This window comes from Phalacrocorax aristotelis, chromosome 5 (assembly GCF_949628215.1).
Source record: "Phalacrocorax aristotelis chromosome 5, bGulAri2.1, whole genome shotgun sequence".
Taxonomy (NCBI): Eukaryota; Metazoa; Chordata; class Aves; order Suliformes; family Phalacrocoracidae; genus Phalacrocorax; species Phalacrocorax aristotelis.
Genome location: NC_134280.1, coordinates 3,304,191 through 3,327,858, shown reverse-complemented (window position 1 = coordinate 3,327,858; position 23,668 = coordinate 3,304,191). Strand labels below are relative to the sequence as shown.

Genomic DNA, 23,668 nt, shown 5'->3' with positions numbered 1-23,668 from the left:
ATTTTTAATGTATTTGTAGTTTCATGTTTCACGTTTGTTAAGCTTCTCTCTGACCGTAAGAACCATTCCTGAAGACTCTCAGGGAAGCCTATTTCTGGAAGTTGCTACTCTTTAGTGGGTATTTTGCCCTCTGTCCTTTTTCTGGTGTGACTAGCATGCGCTATCTGACAGCTGTCTGCAACTCCCAGCTATAAAAACCAGAACCAAAAAGCATTGTTTGAGATCCGAAAACCTTACATCATACGACATCACTAGATGTCCGTGATTCTGAGATCACCATACAACCCAAACGTAGGGTTTTAATGATCAATGGCATTGAGCTGTAAGGGAAGTAAGGCTTAGTTGTCCGAGCATCGTATGACCCAGTCAGTTCAAGTACTTTTTGCCCCCATAGCTGCTTCTGCTTTTTATGTAGCAGCAGATCACTGTGCAGCAGGGGTGTTCATGCTGCCTCTGACTGCCCCATGGTTCGGACCGAGCACGTCTTTGAGAAGGTGGAGTACTTGGGGTGAAGTTACATGGGCCAGTGGCTCACTGCTCCCAAAACAGAGCCCTGCTTCCCTCTGCCTTGCCGTGCTTTTTGTGTTAACCTGGTCCTCGCTGCAAACTGATTTATTTATTTACTGAAAGCAGGTTAGTTTTCTGATAGTTTAGCAAAATGAATCAAAGCTTTCTGGCAATATAACGTATTGCCTTGATTTGCTGCGTGGTCAAACAAGGACCAGAATCAGTCCAAGGGAATGGACAGGGAAAGCTTGGGAACGGGGAACTGGGCCCTTATTTTTTTGACAGCTGTGGCAAGCTGTTAGACTAATATATCCACATTATATCTTTACTCACGCTATATCATCATCCTTGGCGCCACAGAGATGATTTTAAAAAGCCATACAAAAATAATTATGCCCGTGGCACGTTAAACATTTTTGCTTAGAAGTAGAGAAATTGAAAATATTGTCAAGGAATGTTTCCATATAAAAATAGTACCTGTAGTTTTAGAGTAAATGCCTATTGATTTTTTTAACAAAGCTGTTTAGAAAAGGATCAGAAAAAACCCTGGAAAAACTATTCTTTTCAGTTATGTTAACAGAAGGCAATTATACTTTCCATTTTAAAGTAATTTGTTTTGATTTGTGTGTGTGGGTGTGTTGCTTCTTCATAAGAATGCTGGAAGTTTTGACTTAATAAGAATGTCTGAACACAGAAGGGAAATGTGCAGGGAGCCGCAGGAGGTTGCTGTATAAGGTAGTGGGGAAGTATTTCGAAATGCCTGGATTTTCTAGGACGTACGAAATCCAGGTATATGAAAAGTATTGTGGCTTAATGTGAAAGTAAGGAGCACCGATTTTCGCTGGCCACTTTTTACTGAGGAATTATTGCCTTCTCTCATGCGACAGATGCTGTAATTTATTTTTTTATATAAAATCTTTGAGAAGTATTAAGTGGTTATTTGCTTAGTGGTCAAGAAAAAATTCACGTAGTGCCCTTCAAAATACCGACAGATTTTTTGGGTGGAGGGTGTGGAGAGGAAAGGGAGCTGTTCTAGCCGCTAAAGCAAAGTGAGGTTTGGGTTTACTTCCCACAATTGTTCTCTTAATTTAGGCAAGTCACTAGGTTCAAAACTTTAAAAAGCTGATCGCCTGATGCTAAACCCCCAGATGCTACACAGTGCTGAGGATTCTTAAAAATAGCAGGGTTTTTTACAAATTAAAGTAGGCTTTTGTGAGTAAATTTGGGCACCTTGTTTCTAGTTTTGACAATTATATAATTGAGGACAGTGATTTCCCTGGTGCCTGAAATAAAGGCCCTTTGGCATTGAATGAAAGGCAGCGCGGCAGGGAAAACTTAGCTCTTAAACTTCGTTTTCTGTATTGTTGTTTGTCCGATTTAAACCCAGCAATTTTGATGTAACAACTTTAAGCACCTGTCGCTGTCACATTTGCAAAAGGATTTCATACTTTTTTGAGGGTAGTATTGTAATGTGTCTCTAATTTGAATTTCAAACATTATATTTTCTGTTACAGTTATTAATTTGTGGGATTAGGTTACAATTTCTTGAAATGGCTATAAATCTGTCTCTCTATGAAACATGTTCTTTTTGAAGGGTGTTGCTTAAATAACCATTCTCTTGTTTTGTATTATTCCTGCGCTTAAACTACTCCAAACTTGCACTGGATACAGAAGCACTTGTCTCCATTCTCACAATAGTCAAGTATACTTAAAACCACCATCGTTCAGAAAATGTCTTTAACGTGCACAAGATTTCTGTTGCTAACAGAAGTGCTCAAATACTGTACTACTATTGAGTACTCTCATTTGTTCCGTAGAAGCAACTACTCCAGTGGTTTTCATTCTTTCTCTTTAAAACAGCATCACAGCTGGGACTGTTAGGGAGAAAATAGAGAAGCCAAGTGCACACTTCGGAGGTTTTTTTGAACAGTAGACTTTAGGTTTTGTTGTTGTGGTATTCTGCTGTGTGGGTATAATGTAAAAGCGATACCTAACTTCCATTTGTATGTTTCTTTCTTCCATATGTAACACTGAAATTTGTGGTGCAATTTTGTGGTCCCCATAGACCTGCGCTGCCACTGAAAGCGGCCGTTCACCCGCTTCCCATCTGTGGTCTAGCAGTCTACCCCCACGCTATCTCCGCCGGCACTGACATTTGCAGTTCTCTGTAGTGATTTGGACCGAGGAACAAATCGTGGCTTAAACTGATTTGGGGGTGTGTGGAAGGAAGGTGGAGCTGTTTCTTGTGGTGACGGTATTGGTAATGCTGCTTAGTGACCACTACGCACCAGAACTTGGCTTATTTTTCTCCAGAAAACAGGGATCAGACAGAAGGGATGATGTTTCTCTGGCTCTGCGCGTAGGGTAATATTCTTCGACGCAGAGGCATATGTAGATGGGTCTGATGCACTTGTTCATGGCAGGGAAGAAGCTTACACAGGTACGAGCTAATCTGACATGTTAGATTGGGGAGAAAATGACAACCCAGAAAGCAGCACATTTTTGGCAATAAAATTTAAAATATACTTGTTACATTCAGATGATGTCTACGATACAGGATGTGTAAGAGACGTAGAAAATACAAGATATTCAGTAAGTTGTCACGTTGTCTTTCCCAGAAGGGGAAATTGTTAAAATCTGTAGTAAGCTCGGTAGTTATACGGATAGCTGTATGGAAGCACCGTCTCAGTTGCAGTTGTACTTCCCAGCTTATGCAGCCATATTTGAAAAGGAATTGTTGGGCTAGCCCCTCAGTAAAGGATAAATGCTGTAAGATATGACAAGATAATATCTTAAATTTAATTCCAGTTCTGTTTCTGGGGTGCGGCAAGTACTGACATTTCAGTAACATACTGGCTAGCTACACTAGCAAAAGTTGGGAGCAATAGAAGTGGATGTAGGTGGAAGCATTGGTGCTGTGGTTCCTCGCACTGCCGTTCGCGTGGCTTGGAGGGGCTGACTGCGGAGGTGATGATGTTTGGTTTCCTGTGCCAAACGTCTGCACCGTGTGTGTGTGGTTCAGTGGTTTCTGAATGAAAAAAAAAAAAAAAAAAAAATTAGTCATTTATGCCCCCAACCAAATTGCTCATGTAGACATCGTCTGCTTCCTGGCTGATGGCTGAGGTCGCGTGGAAATGGACTTTGTGGCTGTGTAGAGTCACGTTGCCAGGCCATTGAACTAAAGGATTGAACAGGTCACGTGTATGTCAAACAAACGAACGAACGAGACCCCTTAAATATATCAAAGGTGCACATTTTAATTCTAGTGCTAAAAAAAACAAACAAACAAACAAAAAAACAAAAAACAAAAACCACACAACAAGTAAAGCTTGATTATCTTTGTTCCTTAATTTCTGCTGTGCTTTTACACCTGGTTAGACTGATTTATACGGAACTGTTGTTACGCTGTTGCTTGCACTTTAATTCTGAGCATGTTTTACAATCTCATTTTTCTTTCCTGTGGAGAAGGGTTGCTGTTTTGTTTCTGGTTTGTTTGGGGGAATCTGTTGCGAGGGGGTTGGGTATATGATCACAGAATGACACCAAGTCTCTTTCAGTTTACAAGCCTTTATTTCTAGTGCTGTCATCATAGATAGCACATATAATAGTAAAATTAATTCAGTGGTTTTTAACCTGATTTCAGGATCCTGGACCACCGCCACCTTCACCGTTGATGGGTTTGAAGCCACTGCAGTTACTAGAGATCAAAGCTAGGGGACGATTTGGGTGTGTATGGAAAGCTCAACTACTGAACGAGTATGTTGCAGTTAAAATATTCCCTATTCAGGTAAGCAGAAGTTCATAGTGGCCTTTGTGGCTTGTAATAGCATAATGTTAAACCAGCTTTTCTAGTCACAATAAGAGACTTATTTTAGAGAGTTTTCGGTACACACTAAATCTAGATAGGTCAAAGAAATTCTTAAATGCAGGAAATGTCGTGAGCTAAAAAAATGTGCAGGTAGAGTTTGAGTTAAAGTAAGTATTCTAATGCTGCAAGCATTAATGAAACATAAGCACTGTGAGATTTAAATATGTTTCTAGTCATAACAATACATATTTGGCATGAACAGTTCTAAGCAGCTCTCACACATCTCTCAATTGAGAAGAGTTTGTTAATATTTTTCAAGTTAAATTGTACTTGGAAGGAATGTCCTGAAATGCAAATCCATAAGGTGATTTTTCCAATTAAATAAGCCTCAATTAAGTGAAATAATACTCACTTCCTAGCAATGACCCTCTGAAAGTCATGCTTTAGAAGAGATCGTACTCACAAATTTAAGATCCAGTCTAGTTAAAGAATGCAAAATGGTCATACACAATGATATTAGGATAGATTTTACGTTAATTAAAATCACCCACTCCTACTTGAGGTGAAACGTCCTTTTGTTTTCTGATTATTAACCAAGTGTTGACTTGCTGAATAAATATATCTGCGGATTCTTATTCTAGGAGAAATGGTATGTATTTCTGCTGGTTTCAGCCATCAGCACAACGTAAACTGAATCTGAGGCTTTGTTCACTATTTTTACTGAAGGAAAATGTAGTTCTAATTCTTTATGGGGTTCTTGCAGATTAATAAAATGTAAAAATTGAACCACGCTGTTAAGACTAAAGCAATTGCAGTGATTTGCAGTATGTAGACTCCAATCCTAATCTACAGCTTTTTTTCCTTGGTTCATATCCGTGATGCTATTTTCAAGAGTTGATGTCTGTTTACAACAAATCAACATTTTTCAGACAATTTCCCACTAAATGTGGATATGTAATACATGCAAAAACAGACAGGCTGGCGTATTTTTGTGTACATTAGGTCACTAGTTTGTAACATATATTATTACTAGTCTAAAACATGTGGAACTTGTAAATAATCAGCCTCGCGATGTTAGTAGCATACACTACGCATACACTTTCTGTCCTTTAGGTAGTAAATCCTGTCTTAAAAAAAAAATAGTTTTAGTCTTTTTGATAGATCATACACAAATGCACAGCAAGTTATGGGAAGAAACTTCTGTCGGGGAAAGCACCTCTTATTATTATGGTATTAACTTGGTTTGATGTGTTCTTTCCTTCAAAGGACAAACAGTCATGGCAGAACGAATATGAAATTTACAGTTTACCTGGAATGAAGCACGATAACATTTTACAGTTCATTGGTGCAGAGAAACGAGGCACCAGCATTGATGTCGATCTCTGGTTAATTACAGCATTTCATGAAAAGGTGTGTTCAGTTCATGATGTGGTTTCTCTTTTTTCACGATGATGGTAGAGGAAGAACAGCCTTAGATATCTGTCACAAACGTGAACTTTAAACAGTTAAGAAATAACAAAATAGTTTTTGCTCATTCTTAGCTTGTCTCTTTTCATTGGAAATGAATTTATTTAAATATATTTTCAGCCAGCTGAGAAAGTTGTCATCAGCCTTTACTTAATAGAGGAGTTGTTTTAGACAACAACCAAATATATTCTACTTCTTCGCTTTTTAGAATGTGTATTTTTTAATATCCCCCATTTAAATATGCCTAAATTAAATAAACTCCATCTTGTCAAGGCTGTGGTGTTCTTGTTTTACTTGTGTCAGCTGATTTGCGTGTATAAGAATAAAATAATGCGTACCAATTGTGTTGTGATAACCACAATAAGAGACATAAATACAGGTAATTAGGAATGTGCTCACTCTTTTATTTTGTCCACTTAGGTGGATTGTTTTTGTTTTCGGTTTTTTTAATGCATTTAACTGTCACAGGTGTAAGTACAAAGAGCAGAAAAAGCCTCAGGCTTAAATTTAGTGCAGGCACAGAGGCATTAGGAAGATGTTACCTGTAGCAGATTTGAGAAAATATACATCTGTAAAATATGGATATGCTAATGCATTAAGGCTGAGTCATAGATCATATTTCTAGTATTGAAGATTTCATTCTTCATTCTGGCATTTCTTCCCATTTATGCCTCTGCTTTAATCATTTAGAAGACTAAAACTATCCAACTCTCTAAAATTTTTGACAGATCTCCATGATCAAGTAGATAATATCAAACTAATCTGCCTTCCTGAAAGGTTATTGTCATTTATTTGATTGGGTTTTTGTCTAAGAGTTTTAAAAATCTTGTTACTGTTGGAAAGATGGCATCTGAGATGACTTTGATGGAAAATGTGAAATTTTTATTTGACTTTTAAAAGGGTTGCCTCTGTACTTTGAGTGCACTTTGTTCATTTTTTCCTTTCGTGTTGCCTTTTCATACAGCAACGTGTGGCACGGTGACATCTCGCACACCGGCTAATACACAAATCCATGAATATGTGTGCATAGAGCAGGCTGTCGGAGTGAGTTTGAAGAGGAGTGCTTTATGTTGACTAGATTTTTACTTAATCGTTTTAGATTTATTCAGAATATGTGTTTCAGTCCAAAACTGTCTTGTGAAACTGGAGTTTACTGTTGCTGGTCTGTAAGAAAAGACTGTCAGTTAAAGGTCTTAGAGAATGCGTGTACACAGTTCAGCAGGATCCGTGAAGGTGAATCCAACCTGTAATTCCCTGTGCCTGGAAGATTATAAATCACCCTTGGAAAAGCAGGGTTGTCTTTATCAAGAACTTAGATATCTTAAGTCTAGCTCCCATTTCTGACACTGACAGTTAGGCGCAGTTCATTGGCAAGCGTGCCACTGCACTTGAGTTCATTGCGCTGTTTTCTTGCTGAGGTGATGTGTAGATGTGTCTTGATTCTCTTCGTGGACTAGAGATGATGCAAAGGTTCATTTTTTGTTGTTTAAACTAGCTGTTGATTACGTATGTATGTGTATAATTACATGGTCTATCAGAAAACAGGAAGGCAGACAGGCATACCGTGTTTGTTAATGATGGAGGCCATCTAGAAGTGTTCTTTATGAGTAGCTGAGAATAAAATTGATCTGTAATTGTTTTCCTCTTTTGCTGCACAGGGTTCATTAACAGACTTTCTCAAGGCTAATGTGGTCTCTTGGAATGAGCTATGTCACATCGCTCAAACTATGGCTAGAGGCTTGGCTTATCTTCACGAGGATATACCAGGGCTAAAAGATGGGCACAAACCTGCCATCTCACACAGGTATAGTATATGTAGAATATTTTCAAGTGTTTGTTAATATTCAACTGTGAGTTAAAGCATATGAAGCGTGGATAGATAGGAAGTATTCAGATAAATACCCTTGATATCTTCCTTACAGAATTATCAAGAGCCTCATAAGAGAAATCTGCTCAGCCTAAGCAAAAACTTCGCTGGTTTATAGAACTTGGTGTGGTGGTTGATGTTAATGTCATTAATTCTTTTTTTTTTACAGTTAATTATTTAAGCGCCCTCTGCAGTACACAAAATAATTGGCATTATAGCTATTGGAAACAACTTAAACACTTACATAACTTTAAGTGGTACTGAAGGCATTCAGACAGAAACATTTGCTGTAAATGGTGTTCTGCCTGTTGTTGAGTGTAAACGCTGGGTTTTTTTAAATGAGGTAGGTATAGAAAGCTATTAATTGAAGTAGGGAGTTGAAATGATAGTGGTAACCAAAATAAGATAGGCATATAGAGTAAGAGAAATAAAAATTCTGCAGAATGTGGAATTTCATGAGCAAAGCTGCTTGACTGATGGTAAAACGGGGGAGGGGGAGCGATACGCACAGGACAGATGGGAATCCCTGGATCGAGTCCATTGTCTTTTGTTTCTGCAGGAAATCGTGTATCTCCGTGTTAGAAACAATCAAGATTCATTTTTCGAAGTGTTTTGTTTCCTACTGTTTAAACAAACAGAATATGGTTATAACTAAAGTATGCAGTAACTACATTTTTATTCTGTTTCTGTGTCATGCATGCTTACAAATCTGTACATAGTTTAAAACAAAGCACAAAATTATAGTTCCAGTTGCGGCCTCTATTTCTGTAAGAATAAAGATGTGCAAGTGTTCTCCTAGGTTTTATTGTTATTCTTTTTTTTTGTTTAAAGGGACGGCTTCTTTGCAACTTTCTTGCTTTTCAGATTATAATATTCTTTGTTTCATTATATTACTTTTTCCTTAGAACTTTATAAGGTATTTCATGTTCTAGACTTCTAATTTTTTTCCTTAACTTGAAAGGGACATCAAAAGCAAGAATGTGCTGCTGAAAAATAACCTTACAGCTTGTATTGCTGATTTCGGTCTAGCTTTAAAGTTTGAGGCTGGAAAGTCTGCAGGAGATACACATGGACAGGTAAATACCAATTTATCTACATAAACAATACATCTGTTAACTGTATGTGAATGGAAAGCAATAGGTTAGGGTTGATGATACAGTATCCCGTGCATGAAAAATGCCGATTTTTGGTGACCTTTAATGAACGTGGCAATTTGTGTTTCCTTCTCACAGGCTAAAAATTAAACAATTCTTTAGATAATTACATATCACAGCCTTTTCCCTCCCCCAGACTCATTACATGGCCTCTCTCCCCGCTCCTTATTTTCATTCTTACTAGAGGATCTGGAGAAGAAAGAGTGGTCTTGCTACAGTTTAATTAATCGTTCTGAGATTCTGCTCAGAAATTGAGGAATGACACTGGCAGCCAGCTTCTAACTTTCTGACAACGGTGCTAATCAAGCACTTGTCACACAACAGGGAACTGGTTTAGCGCCACATACTTCTAAAATAACAAGCTTGAACTTAGAGCATTACGGTTTCTGGAAAACTAAGTATATTTCATTTTAGGCAGAACTTCACAGTTTATGGCTGAGCGACAAAAATAAAATCCTTTACAATAAGGTTATAAAACCTCAGTAACGCTGCTTAGGAGAGACGGAGCTGCTACCGTGAAGGTTTACATGGTGGAGTAGATCTTGTTCAGACATAATATCAGTTCTGATTTATTCAGATGACATAATTTCAAAAAGAGGGGGTATCCCCGCAGTCTTCATTTAACGGCCAGTTTTGTGGAAGTGATTTCATATAACTTTCTCAGTATAAATTGTGTCTTGGGTAGGTAGTTTTCCTTTGCTATTTTTATGACTGCTCCTGTCAAGGGAAGAAACATAAGCAAGTTTCACATCCTTAAGTGAAACTATTAACTTGTTTGATGTGAAAAAATAAGAATAGTGGCCTTCCCGTAACCTGGAAGAGAATGAGGAATGGCAGTGACAAATATCTTGGCTCGTTATGCAAATGTGTTCTTTTAAAATTTATTCAGGTTTTCCTGCTCTGTACATATCCTTTATAGGGCCCTGTCTATAGGATAGTTTCTAATTCCTCTTACCTACTCTTAGATATAAGAATACAAGAAACTTCCAAGACTTAGTCCTAAACAAGGATAGCCACAGCTGGTTTTAATCTTTGACAAAAAATAGTACTGGTCTGCCGCATTTTTATAGTCGTCACCAGATTGACGGAAATTGTGATCATGTTTATTCTTAGCGTACAAATTTTTATGCTTTCCTATCTTTCCAGGTTGGCACACGAAGGTATATGGCTCCTGAGGTACTAGAAGGTGCTATAAATTTCCAAAGGGATGCATTTTTGAGAATAGATATGTATGCCATGGGATTAGTCCTCTGGGAATTGGCATCCCGCTGTACTGCCTCAGATGGTAAGCAACATATTCGTGTTATGGAAACGTTTAATGTAATTTGAGAGGTGTATTTATAGCAAGACATTGGAAGGTAGATTATATGTATGTAGTAAGATTCAGTAAGGGTGGTAGTCATGTGGGGAAACGAATGAAACGCCAACACCACGCAGCCACTTTATAATTTAGTACTTGGCATCCCAGGTAAAAGTTTTCCGATACTTGGACACCTGTTGTGTTTCTCCTGGTCGTCGTAAGGAAGAGAGAGGATTACTGCGGAACTCCTAACCCAATATGTTGGGTTTCTTCTTAGTTCAGCCTGTTCAGTGCCAAACAATTTACCTTAAAGGTATCGCTGCTTCTCGTAAGCAAAAACTGAGATTAGATTAACCTTGGTAACAGCGATATCCCACCAGCACCCGCTGGGAAGTCAGTGCCTCCTGCTGTACACCCTAGCACCTGGGCAGTGACCGGCCTGTTAGTGCTGCCTGGGGAAGATGTGCGGAGGCGCCGATTAACGTCAGAGAGCTGCTCCCGATACAGCCAGGGATTATAAGGCCAAAAGACATGAGTTTTCGTAGGTCAACATATATTTTATTACAAAGCAGATTGATGCAGTTGATCATTTTCTAGCTGCTCCCAGGCATACGCAGGATGCCACCGTGGCCCTTACCGACCTGGTGACCTGCTCTTCAGTGCGTCGGGGAGTCAGTTGTCTGCAGCAAGAGATAGAAAAGGCTCTGTTCCTGGTTTAGCCACAGGTGCCAGAGTGAGGCTGTGCCATGGAAGCTCAGTGCTTCCCTGCCCTCTCTTTCTCTTCGTTGTCACTCATGCATCATTAGTTCAGCTCACCTAGATGCCAGAACTTCTGAGGAATTTCTGATAATTGGTTGATAGCCTAGAGATGGAAAATACAGTCATGTCTGAGAGATCTGCAGCTGGTCCATCACAGTCGTTTGCCTCAAAGCACAGCATTGGAGCCAATTTTTAAGCTATCAAGCAAAGTTATTGGGTGTCCCCTGTTTCAAGTATGAATTCTATTCTTAAATTTTGTAAATAGAGATCTTTTTTGTGTGTCTGGAATAAGTCAGGATTAATCAAGAGCAAGACAAAAGGCAAGGCTCAAAAATGCTGGGGAGAAAGTTGCATTTTCAGTACAGTCTTGAAAGCAACTGAATCCAACTAAGTAAATACGACAGTTTCACTTGGGCTTGTGATGCTGTTTGTCACGAAGCTCTCGTGGGAGAGCCGAGTGCAGCTGACAGCCATGTAACGAGCCAGGGCGCACGGGAGATCGCAGCAGATCAGCGCGTGGCCACACAGCACTCTTCCCCTCCGAGCAGTGCTTTTCTGCTTCAGACGTGCCTCGCGGAGCAGAAGCCACTGGGGAGATTTTACCCTTTTAGAAATGTTAAGCTGTTTACTAACAGGATCTGCACGATCTCACACAAGTCTCCGAGTCCCACATTCTGCGTTGATTTTTCATGCCTTGGTGTACTGTAAAATGTACGTACCTAAATCTCGCTAGAAGTGTGTCGTAGGGGTGTCTGGCCGATGCGGTGGTTGTTCCAGAAGGTAGGGGTGGCGTCGGTGAAGGAAAGCAGCCTTCCTTAGTCACAGCTTTGTGTAGCTCTACGGCCACGATCGCAGTCCTGGCTGCCGCTTCAATTTCTGCAAAGACATGGTTGTGGTGGGGTGTTTTGTGGGTTGTGGTTGGGCTTTTCTTCCCCGGAAGGTACCTGGTGGGACTCACGTGTACCATACCGTTCGCTTCTGCTGTGGTCCCCTTCCTCCTTTTTTCAGACTTGATCTGAGAGCACAAAACACCTTACTATGATAATGTCCATTATGTCGTCTGTGGTTCAGCATACGGAGCGTGTCCCTCCTATGGGTTCTGTTACGGACAAGTATTACGCTTAGCCTTCCACATAGGTACTCTTGTCCTGGGCAGTGTGGATTGGAGGAGGCAGCGCGTTACACTCGCAGAGAGATGCCGCAGTTGCTGTTGCAGGCTTGCTTCCTGCAGCGTTTGTGGTACTTGAAAACATTCACAAGTGGCTGTCGGGTGCCTGCGTGGCCATCTGATACCAAGAGTGCCAGCAAACTTGGGAGGAGGAGGATGACTGATCCTACCAAAGCCATGATTTGTTGGAGGAGGCAGGGGAGAAGCTGTGGATCCGAGAGCCTCCCTCCGCCCTTGCGTTTCGAAGCTTTCAGTTGCGAGGGAGCTGGGCCGGGAGCCGCGCTTGGCTGCCACGCGCAGGAGAGCGAAGGCTTCTAGCTCCGGTGAACGCCACCGCTGCTTCGCGAAGATCTTGGTCATGGCTTGCTGCTAACCTGCCGTTAGGACGAGCCATAACCGCCACAGAAAGTCAACGGCTCCATAAGATCCTGGTTATGGGCTACGTTTCTAAGATACCAGTCTTATTTTTTCCCCCATTTATAAAGCAAAATTGGTGCTTTAACTTCTCTTTGTTTTTTTTATCTGTAGGCCCAGTAGATGAGTACATGTTGCCATTTGAAGAAGAAATTGGCCAGCATCCCTCCCTTGAAGACATGCAGGAAGTTGTAGTTCATAAAAAGAAGAGACCTGTTTTAAGAGAGTGTTGGCAAAAACATTCTGTAAGTAGTTACGCAACCGAGTTCTTCAAAGTTCTGCCATGATTTGAATTTCAAATCTGGTTAATCCTGTGCTGTGTTCGTAATGCTGTCTTTTAGGAAGAATTTAGTAGGTCTAGTAAGAAGTAGATGGACTGTAAACTAGCGTGTTCTTAATCTTAGAACGTTCTCTCTCCTCTTGAGTGATTTGAGTGATTTTCCACACGCACACACTCTTTTTTGGTGAAAGAAGAAATTCTTGAGGGTAATCTTTGAATGCACATGTTAAAAATATATTTAAGAAATAATAATCTTGATTTAGTACAGGAATGCTACACACTGAAGGTGCTAAGATAGGGCAGGCAGTGTCGTATGAGCATTTCTGGGATCGGTTAGGGAGGAATCGCATGCTTCCCTGACGTGGTTCATGGCTGGAGACTTGCAGTAACGCCGCTGCTTATTCCTAGCACCGGGGTTTGGGTTGTTTTTTTTTTTCCCCAAAAAAAACGGGTTGTTAGAAACAATAGATGACGCTGTCTGTCTGCAAGAAAAACGAGTGTCCGTTACCATCTGCTCCTTGTAATTATCATATGACTGTATTAGCTCAGTGTTACTTTGGAGAAGAGTGACCTGCTGTCAGACACAAACCCCCTTTTGTGCTGTTCGGTGCGTGCGTTCAAGTTTCCTTTGATCGCTGAAGAACTTCACCTCTCTTAGCGCAGGATCTTTCAAGATACCACGAGGACTTCCCCAGCAGGCTGCGACACTGTGCGGTGCAAAGGGTTTGCTGGCTGTTGCGTATCTTGCTTAAATAGTGCAAAATAATCTGTAAAAAAGGTTTTGAACCCCGCTAGGTTTCACAAGAAAGAGGCAGAGCTTTGTGGTTGGCAGAAGGGGCGAGGTTTGGCAGGTGTACCTTAAAATGCAGCCTGCTATTGGAATTGCCAGGCGACCCCGCCTTCGTAAAACTCGCTCTAACTCCGCGTACCGTTGTTTTTCACTTTGCTTTGTTTGCTCGCAGGGCATGGCGATGCTTTGCGAAACGATAGAGGAGTGCTGGGATCACGACGCGGAGGCCAGGTTGTCGGCGGGTTGCGTAGAAGAACGGATTATTCAGATGCAAAAATTAACTAACATTATAACGACAGAGGACATCGTGACCGTGGTCACAATGGTGACAAATGTTGACTTTCCTCCCAAAGAATCCAGTCTATGATAGTTGCACTGGTCACGCCACTGACCGCCGGGACTCTTCACTGGAGCTGCTAAAGCGAACGGGACTGCTTAGGTCATTGCTGTTTTCTGTGTGAAAAGAATGGTAAGTCTCTCCGGAACATCATCAAGAGGTGTTTGTCCTTTATTTTCCCCCTTCCTCCTCCCAAACATGGATCCGTGAGACTTTTTGCATTCCCTGCTTACACCTGAAGGACACGGGGACTGAGAAAACCCTAACAACGCTGTCAAGGAACTTAAATGAAGAATACGGACCTGTGCTGGCTAATAAAGCGTTTTAAAAACTGACATCAGATTTCTTAATACCCGTCAGAAGAGACTAATTCCTTAAATGAACTACTGTTATTTTTTTTAAATCAAACATTTCATTTCAGATTTAAAAAAAAGGGTAACTTGTTTTTATTGCATTTGCTGTTGTTTATAAAAATGACTATTGTAATGCCAATATGACACAGCTTGTGAATGTTTAGTGTGCTGCTGTTCAGTGTACATAAACAAAAGTAATCAAGTGGGATATAGCAAAGAGGCTTCCAAGTATTACTTAACCTCCCTCAACAAGGTATACCTCAGTTCCACCTCTGCTAAATTATGAGATTGACAACACTAACAGAATTGGAATAATAAATTGATCCATGTTTTGTAAATGATGTATTTCAAATTCACTGTGTTATTTAAAAAGGGTAAGCTATGCTTCATGCCGACAGTAAATGGCCATTCCTAAAGCAGTGTTTTTAGCCTTTTCTTGTACTAGCTTGTTGTGTATAAAAAAAAAAAGTGCTGTTTATTGAAACAAAATTTTCCTTCCTCTTTTAGTTTCAAGCTTTTCTCTTACCTCCATTCCCCCAGAATCTCTCATACATTTATTTAACTGAACACTATTTAGGTTTGCTGTGTCTGAGGAATATTTGAGAACTTAAGCATGACTTTTTTTTAACTTTCTGTGAGCTATGACACTGGAAAGCTCTGAACTCTTTTTTTTTTTCTTTTTTTTTTTAAAAAAAGTCTTTTTCCTATTTATGTTTGTGAAAAGGTCTGCCTTGCGCGTGTTCTCTTTCACTAAACAGTATGCAGTGGGTTCTGTATCGCTGTTTCAGGATCACCTCAGGAAGCTCAGTTACCCCCAATTCCTCACTCTCTGCTTTGAGATTCGCAACTTCCCTCTGTTAGAGCTCGGCGCCGTCGCCCCAGAGCGCCGCTCGGCGTCCGCGACACGGAGGCTCACCCTAGAATCGGACGGAAAATTCAAGCCGCAGATTTCAGATGAGAAAGGCTTACAAATTTCAGGGATGATTTAGTTACGCTTACAACTCGCATCGTGCAGCGACTGTTTCGAGGTAACGAATACCAGTGGCCGTAGCACAGACTCACAAGAAATGCGGAAAAACATCAAAATGGCTTTCACAACTCCAATGTTCTTGAGTTTAGGAAGTCATGCCTTATCTTCAAATTACAAAGTGACTCATAGGTGGGTGCCAAAGTGCTGCTCGGAAGTACGGCTTCACTCCATTTATTTGGTCCTTCGCGCAGATTTTCAAGTAAAATAAATGTTAGAAGCCCCTGGAGCGCAGAACCGGCGATAGCCAGTAGCACGCTGCGCGTCTCATCGTCGCTCTTGGTTTTACACCACGCGGTCAGTCTTTCGAAAGAAGCTTTTAATGTTGCAATTCGGAGCTCGCTGCGAACCTTATCTCAAAAATCGATCTGTGCGGCCGCGAGCTACTCCCGGTTTCACACATTACATGAACTTGATCTCTGGGAACAACACGAGACCCTACGGAGTCGCAAGCCCTAGGCCTGCGTGCTCTTGGGCGTCGGGGGGGGAGGAGAGGAGCCGCGCTCCGCCTTGCCCTCCCTCGCGGGGTGCCGCGGGTTCTGGGTAGCCGGGAGAGCCCGTCGGTGCCGCAGGGGCAGCTCGGTGCGGGGCAGCTCGGCTGTCTGAAGAGCGAGCTCTGGTTTGTGGCCGCTTCTTTGATTGATGCTTTCGTTTTGCTTCTGTTTTTAATCCAGGGATGCGACTTTACACGTGCAGCAGGGCACGAACGTAGCTGCCGAGTTCCAAACAGGAGCCCATTCGCGTTTCGCTGAAGTTTCTGTGCTCCCAGTGAGTTTTAACCCTGTTACGAGCAAAAACCAGAGTAAATACAGATCGTTTTGTAATCAGTTAGTCAAGAGCTGATGCAGAACTTGGTCATGTCTAAAACACGCATTATCTGGGTGTTGTCCTCTGACCCGCAGCTACGGCAGGTCCTTGCGGCGAAGGGGGAGCTGCTTAAACCTGAGGTTAAGTATGAGGTTTAAAAGGGTTTCCTCTTTTTTTTTTAACAGCATAATTTGGTGTCGCTGTGGAAGGGATGGCCGTAGTATAAACACTGTCGAAGGGGGAACAGTACCCTCCCGGAGCTGTTCTGGTGCGGCTGTGCTCGCGGGGTGCTTTGAGGGGTGGTTTGGTTGTACTTCAGGGCGTCTAACATGCGAGCTGTGATGGTGCCCGAGCCAGCGGTGCCTCGCAAGCGTAACTGAGGGCAGCATTCAGTTAGACTGACACCGGTGGAAGTCTTTTGGCATTACATGCTGGCGGGCAGTGACTGTTGTCCCTTTATGCCCTGTAGCGAGTCACCTTCTCAGGCGTCCCCTGAGCAACAGCCGCCCCCTTGCTCTTACCTTTGAGCTTGGTCTGACAACCGCGGCTCTGCCAGGGGATGTGGCCTGAGTCTCTTCTCCGCCTGCGCCCGAAGTTTAAGCCCCTTAAGAGAAGTTCAGCGTTACTTTTGCCGTCGTGTTAGAGGGTGAGAAGTTTCCGTGTCGCACCCTGCATGACTTTGTACTTCCCACCACCCGGGCCGTAGCGTTCCAGAGCGGAGGCCGTGCCTCGGCCTTGTTGGAGTTGCTGGACGAGCGCTGTCGCTCGTGGCGGTGATCTGAACCCGTGCCATGAGGACCGAAATCCATCGCTTCGAGCCTTCTGGAGTTGCGATGTTCAAAAGGCGGTGTGGTTTCCAAATACCGACTACCGGTGGGCGAACTAAATTGTCACCAGGCAGTAATAAGACATTTCCTGTTCGTGGTAGCGTTCGAGAGAATGAATAGGGTTACCAGTTCGCTCTTTTTTTTCCCCAGCTTCTCTTTTTTAACGTTTTTTCTTTTTTTTTTTTTTAAACATTCATTAGGAACACTTGGTACAAAACACAGAAAGCTGCAATAGATGTTCACGGGCAGAATGATTGAAGTAGCATCCTTGATGGAACATCATTTACCTCAGATACTCAACCAGCAGTACTTTTTTTTATTTTAATTTTATTTTTTTTAACGCCGTTTCAGTCCATATACTATTCGTTACCTCTCAAGATTTTGGTAAGCAATTATTTTAACTCTACTCTTCGTATTTGTCAGTGTTTCGGGCACAGGTTGTTGTACTACTGTCAAAAGGTACTTGCTGTTTTTCTGCAAGTACTAAAAATAAACCAATCCTCCCCCCCCCCCGCCCTCAATAAAGTGATTGTTAAATATTGTACAAATAAAAATGTATACTCTTTCTCCCCTATTCCCCCCAAAAGTTAAAATAAAAAAACGTGACTACTATGACTCATACATGCCTTTTTACACGCTGTAACACTGCGGGAGAGGAGATGCGGCCGCGCCTGCCGCGATTCTCAAGCCACGGGGCGAGTAACGGGAAGCGAGCAGGCCCTGCAGCGTAGTCGGGCGGGGAAGCGACCGCAGAAGCTGCAGCTGCAGCGTTTCGGATGGAAAACCCTCCCTCCCCATCCCTCCCCCTCGAAGGGACGCTGCACAGGCGTGCAGTTTGAGCGCCGAGGCAGACTCTGGGCTGTGGTGATGAAGGCTGGGCGGAGGCAGGGAAAGGCCAGGGTGAGGGTTTGGGCACTCTGCGCGCTCCATCGCTGTCCCTGGCCCAGAGGCTGCGGGGCTGCTCCAGCCCCGGGGCCGGGCACCGTGTTCTGCCAGTGCGAGGCTGCGCCTGCGGCCGCCACTCGCAGAGATAAAGGAGCGAAGCTCGAGTGCCCCGTCCGTCACCCCTCTCCCTTCTAAAAATGTTAAATTTCATCAACCAGACCTTTAAAATCCATGGCTACACTGTGATTGCTCTTCTGTTAATGTGTGTGTGTGGGGGGGTTTCTTCCAGCCTGCGTTATCGCTGCTGCAGCTTGTTTTTGTAGAAGTGACCCAGCGTTGCCAGCAGAGCTGTCGCTCCTCTGGAAAACGGGAGATTTCACTCACTTCCAGCCTCTCTCAGCCGCGTGGCTGGGAGGCTGTTACTTAGGGCGAGGCGTTCTGGACGCAGAGGTTGAACTCGCACCAGTCGGTGGCTGCGGCGTGAGGGGTTTGGCGACCGTCGCTACTCACGGGACCGCGGGGTGCTCCAGCAGCACCCTGCGCCACTCCGCGGCCCGCACCCAGCTGCTCCAGTAGGAGGCCTGAGGGTGGGAGCAGAGGGGAAAAGGGGAGCTGCTGCTGCTGGGATTGATTTAATCAACGTTCCTGTGAGGGTACCCCGCTGTCACGCAGCCGCTGCTCCTCAGCTACGGGTACGCGTGCAATACACCAGCCCCTCCTGATCCCACTCTGCTCCCCGCGCGCTGGGTAACCCCTCCCTTCCCCTTTTCAAGGACCTTGAAGTATGTGAGCTGCAGAGAGATTTCTGTTGGCCGAATAAATATTTTTCTTCCTGGTTAAGTTACTTCTGTGGAAGATCTTGCAGCAAACTTTTTTTACTGAGAGTTTGCACTAGCGGTCCCAGCTAACAGCATCACATAGGGTGCCTGAGCCGTCACTTGCAACTTAACTGTATTTTACAGACTTTAACAACTTGAAGTTACTCACGCGCAGCCTCTTAGTCTGGACACTTCCAGGACCAGCTCTCAAAGTTAGGGCAAGCCCAGTACCTATGTGGCTGCGTTTCAAAGCGCAGTGCTGCGAGACGTGCACCTGTGGAGGCAGTATCGTTACGCAGCAGTAAAGAGCGCAAAATAAATAAAACCTAACCCTTTGACCGAAGCGGAGGGCACCTGAGTGACAGCAGAGCGAGGGGGGCCCAGGCGTGAACAAACAGCGCTGCAATTGCTTCAGCTCCTCGAGGGCCGAGCCCTTGCGCTGCCACAAATGCCTGTTACATCACACGGGCTTTAAGGCCGCCTTCTGCGGCCTAACGGGCTGGAACGTGGCGTGTCCCACGCTACTTACAGCCTCAACTCAAACTGAGATCCCCAAGAAAACAGAATTTTCTCCTAAGCAATAACAATGACCCACGTGAGCCGGGCAAGGCAGGATTTAGCGGCCAGAGAAGGGGGCTCAGAAGATGCTGAGAACGCGGTGATATAGCACGTAAATGAGAACAACAACTAATCGGGATGTTGATAAGAACTAAACCAAAGTGCCCTTTAGGTGAACTGCCCTCATTATAATACTAAAAATCACACCCATAGGCCAGAAATCCCCAACTCAAATAAGCCACTCTCTGAGGCTGTGTGAATTACAAGGGAGCCGTGCCTTTAAGGTGAAATGAGAAAGTAATCAGCGATTAGCTGGAGGGTGTCAACACTAGCTGTGACTGACACATGGAACTGTATGGCTGCCTTGTGTCTCAGTGCAGGGTGCCCACCTGGTTACCAGCTCGTACCCATCTTTGCACAAAAATGCGTGGAATAAAGCACTCCCGCTCCGCGCGGCGTTTCGGGCAAGGGGCAAACGCACGCACTTTTTGGAAAAACAACGCCGTTGTAGAACCCAGACTTCACGTCTGGTACCAAACCAACGCTCCCCCTCACCTGGGAAGGGCCGTACTTCTGCTGCGCACGCCCTGCCCATGCGCGGCGCTACCCATCTTTCACTAGAGCAGCTCTAAAACCAGGTTCTCGCCCTGCAGAGCTGACGCTGCAGCGCTGGGACAGCTGGGTCAGAGCTCCAGAGCCGCCCCCGGGCAGGGAGACTCCGGCCCGGCCGCCTGCACGAGGTGCCCGTCCAGCATCGCTCCCTCCGCTGAACGACCGGGAGACATTGCACAGAAATACCACTAACTGGCTGAAGGTAGCGGTGATTAAAGCTTTAATTAAGTCAATTTTCTAGCTCAAGTTAAATTTGAGAAGAAAAAGGACACTAAGTATGAGCTTTAAACGGCACTGGGATCTGTGCTTCAGAACTCACGGCGCGAGCCCCGCGGCCGCTTGTGGCAGCACGCCGCTGAGCCGGTGCCCGGAGCCATCTTAATCCGCGAGTGAGAAGTTCCAAAGAGCTCCGATTTCTGCGAAGTGGAACCATTAGTGCTGAGCTGAGCTAAACGGCCTGGGCATTTACGGTAATCGACTTCATGGCCATTAGAAGATACAGCAGTATCGCTTTCCTTAAAAACCAAGATCCCAAACCGATCAGCGAAGCACAGCAAAGCGAGCTTCTTCCAAAAATTTATTAATTTGAACACCCTGCTGCGGGTAAACATCACATCTTCTGGAGTTTGCAAGTTCAATTCCAAAAGTTTTAAATGCAGAAAGCGATACTGCAAGTTCCACAAAGTTCACAACCAGCTGAGCGATGACGTCGCCCACTGCTTGATGTCAGTCGGACAGTTTGGGTACGCTTGCAAAGCATCCATGATTTGGTCGTTGTCCAAAAGCAGTCTCATTAAGAGGTACTCTCTCTGACCACGCACAGACGGCCTTTCTATCGGTTTTACTAATTCCAGCTGCAGTAAGTGTTCAAATGCCTAAAAACAAAAGAAAAAAATATTAGGGAACGGAAGATAGGGCCGTTCTGGGCTGTGCCGCTCATTTGGGAGGACGCTGTTGTGACAGAAACCCGCGGTGCGTGACCTCAGACAGACATGAAGCGCCAGCTCTAGTTTACCTTCGCTTTTCCTCTTAAAAAGAAATCGTATTTGAAACCTGCACATTAACTGACCAGGAAGGACGCTGTTGTTCCGGGGGACAAACGGGAAGAGCCTGTTACAAGCGCATGGGCAGCTGTACGTCATTTCCAGTTCAAGCATAGCAGAACGACGCTGAATCAGAACCCAAATTGTTTAAGCTGAGCAGCTGCGAGGCTGGTCGTCGGGTTAAATTCGTTAAGCGAAAACCTGCAGGACCCCTGTTTGAGTGCTGCGCTACGGCAGGATTGTGCCCTGCGACCAGATCCCTGAGCTGAGCCTGGCAAAACTGCGTTAACAGAGCCACCAGCCCAGAGGGCCAACGGGCATCAGGTTTGTAACCAAACTCCTGATTTTCAATTTGCACTTTAGATTGTAGCTGGTTGAGGCAAAACAGCTACGAACTGATTCCAAACACCAGTAAGACCTACTGGGACTTGGATTAAGTAAAACAGGTTTTCTGATGTGGGAAGATCAATTTAAATTTTGGAGACCTCACTTCTAAACAACAGAAGCGAAGGAGCAAGATGAAGATGCCTACACACGTACACAAATCTCTCCTCTGGGAGACGTTGCTCATACAGTCGTTCCTGCTGAACCCCCGTCCTGAACCAGTTAAGCTCTGTTTAAAGCAGCTCCTTACCCTGGTGCTAAACTCCCCCAAATGCCGCTGTTTACCCGCTCAGCGCAGCCGTGAGCTGCCGGCCCCCGGGAAGGCGAGGTGCGGTGCCGGCAGCGGGCACTGCCCAAAGCCCCCACCTGCGACTCCCCTCGCCCTGAAGCGCCCGCCCTCGGTTCTAGGGCTGCGTGTGACTACGCGGATCTGCGCACCAGGGAAAAAAAACCCACATCTCAATACCTTACAATAAATAAAACCAACTGCATTTCAAGGCTTACCTTCATGACAACCGGCTTTTCGAAGTTGTACATGCAGTGCGCCTTCCTTTGTATGAACTTCTGGAATTCTGTATCAGGGATAGGAAAAAAACCAAGTTACTTAGGGGAAAGTAGGTGATTTAGCTTACGTGAAGTTCCTGCATTTGTCTCACCATTGTAAACCATCTGGAAGTTAAATGGTTCTCCTTCATAAACATCATTTAAGTGTTTCATCGCTATAATTAGGCAGATTTCCAGGACAGACAAACCTAGAGGGAAAGACAAGAGCTCTAAGTATGTCTCTTAAGCGTATCAGAAATGCAAGCAGTTCACATGCTGTTTTACTCCTCTGTTTGCACACGCCTGTAGGCCTCGCATAGCTTCATACTGTAAAAAAAAACAACTCCAGAATTGGAGAGGCTGGATAAGAGAGCATTTCTTTTCCAGAGGGATGAAGCGAACATGTTAAGAAATGGGCTGCTTCCATCAAAAAGCAAGAAAATTAAGCGTAAAGAAAAACCCTCGTTGCAGATTGTGCGCTGTGCCAAAGCAGCATTAGCAGCACCAAGAGAATCTCCGTGCTACTGTGTAACGTGCCACGAAGTGAGAGTTCCAAGGGGTTGTTTGCTGTTCAAAGCTAAAGAAGCGACACAGGGAATCAGCTCCACGGCACTAAGGGGACTGGGAGAATCACAGGGCCAAGCCAACCCAAAGCCTGTAAAATCCAGAAGCCATAAAGCAGCAAGGGGACAAGGTAACTCTTCCTGATCGGGGAAGGATTCCTCCTGTGACTACGCTTGGGCTGAGTATCATCACCAGGAGAAGATTATTTCTTCTCACCCTTTGCACAGGTTCCAAAACGCTTATCAGAGGACGCCTAAGCATAGCGCTCGGTACACCCCTCCGCTGGGGTTCAGGAGGGGAGAAGCCCCGGGTCACGCACAGGCGGCAGCAGCACGCCACAGCCCCGCGGCTACAGGAGTCAGTACAGCATTAGCAGATGCTCAGTTAATTGCAGGTAAGCGCATGCTGCTGCAGTTCTCAGAGTACAGAATTCACAGAATCATGGAATCATTAAGGTTGGAGAAGACCTCTCAGATCATCAAGTCCAACCACCAACCCAACACCCCCAGGCCTCCTAAACCATGTCCCCACATGCCACGTCTGCACGGGTTTCTGAACACCCCCAGGGAGGGTGACTCTACCACCTCTCTGGGCAGCCTGTGCCAGGGCCTGACCGCTCTTGCAGTGAAGAAATTGTTCCTAATATCCAACCTTACCCTCCCCTGGCGCAGCTTGAGGCCGTTTCCTCTCGTCCTGTCGCTTGTTACCTGGGAGCAGAGACCGACCCCCCCCTCACTCCAGCCCCTCTCAGGCAGCTGCAGAGAGCGAGAAGGGCTCCCCCTCAACCTCCTCCAGGCTAAACCCCCCCAGCCCCCTCAGCCGCCCCCCAGCACACCTGTGCTCCAGACCCTGCCCCAGCCCCGCTGCCCTTCTCTGGACACGCTCCAGCCCCTCCAGGCCCTTCTTGTCCCGAGGGGCCCAAACCTGAGCCCAGCATTCGAGGTGGGGCCTCCCCAGGGCCGAGCACAGGGGCCCCATCCCTGCCCGGCCCCTGCTGGCCACACCAGGGCTGACACAAGCATTCAAGTACAATTCAAGTACATGCTCCCATTTTGTACATATCTGAGAAGATTTTTGCAGTTCTCAGAGGGTTTATTGCAACAGCTCCCAGCGCTGGCAGGAAGAGGTCAGCACCTTCCCTTCCTTCCTCCACCACTGAGACAGGACAGAAACACTGCCCAGACAGGTGCCTTTGTCCAGGCTACCGGTGCTTCCCCTGGCAGGGCAGATCCACGCAGGCTGCCCAGTACCGACAGCTGCAGGTCTGCATCGTAGCAGGGTGCTGCCGAGCTCCCTGCTGAGCGGGATTTATACCAACTATTCTGTAACTCTGTTCCTGGCTGATCCGGCATTGTTATACCCACGCAGATGAGCATGGAGCAGACTCCCAGGGCGG

The 23,668-nt window shown here is 44.8% G+C and overlaps 2 protein-coding genes across 8 annotated transcripts in view; one reads left to right on the top strand and one right to left on the bottom strand.

Moving 5' to 3' along the window:
- ACVR2A (activin A receptor type 2A) overlaps nt 1–17,480 on the top strand; it is a 70,697-nt gene extending 53,217 nt beyond the window's left edge. The window contains exons 5-11 of the mRNA XM_075092787.1: nt 4,151–4,294; nt 5,582–5,725; nt 7,441–7,586; nt 8,611–8,725; nt 9,950–10,088; nt 12,559–12,689; nt 13,687–17,480. Of these exons, the coding sequence (XP_074948888.1) occupies nt 4,151–4,294; nt 5,582–5,725; nt 7,441–7,586; nt 8,611–8,725; nt 9,950–10,088; nt 12,559–12,689; nt 13,687–13,881 (1,014 nt within the window). The 3' untranslated portion in view covers nt 13,882–17,480. The remainder of the gene's footprint in view (nt 1–4,150; nt 4,295–5,581; nt 5,726–7,440; nt 7,587–8,610; nt 8,726–9,949; nt 10,089–12,558; nt 12,690–13,686) is intronic.
- A 2,461-nt stretch (nt 17,481–19,941) lies between these two features.
- The window catches only part of ORC4 (origin recognition complex subunit 4), a 446,994-nt gene continuing 443,267 nt past the window's right edge, over nt 19,942–23,668 (bottom strand). For all 7 annotated transcript variants that reach the window (XM_075092781.1, XM_075092776.1, XM_075092774.1 and 4 more), the window contains 3 exons: nt 21,822–21,917; nt 21,670–21,737; nt 19,942–20,613 (listed from right to left, as the gene is read on the bottom strand). In XM_075092781.1, coding sequence (XP_074948882.1) covers nt 20,425–20,613; nt 21,670–21,737; nt 21,822–21,917 — 353 coding nt within the window. In that variant the 3' untranslated portion in view covers nt 19,942–20,424. The remainder of the gene's footprint in view (nt 20,614–21,669; nt 21,738–21,821; nt 21,918–23,668) is intronic.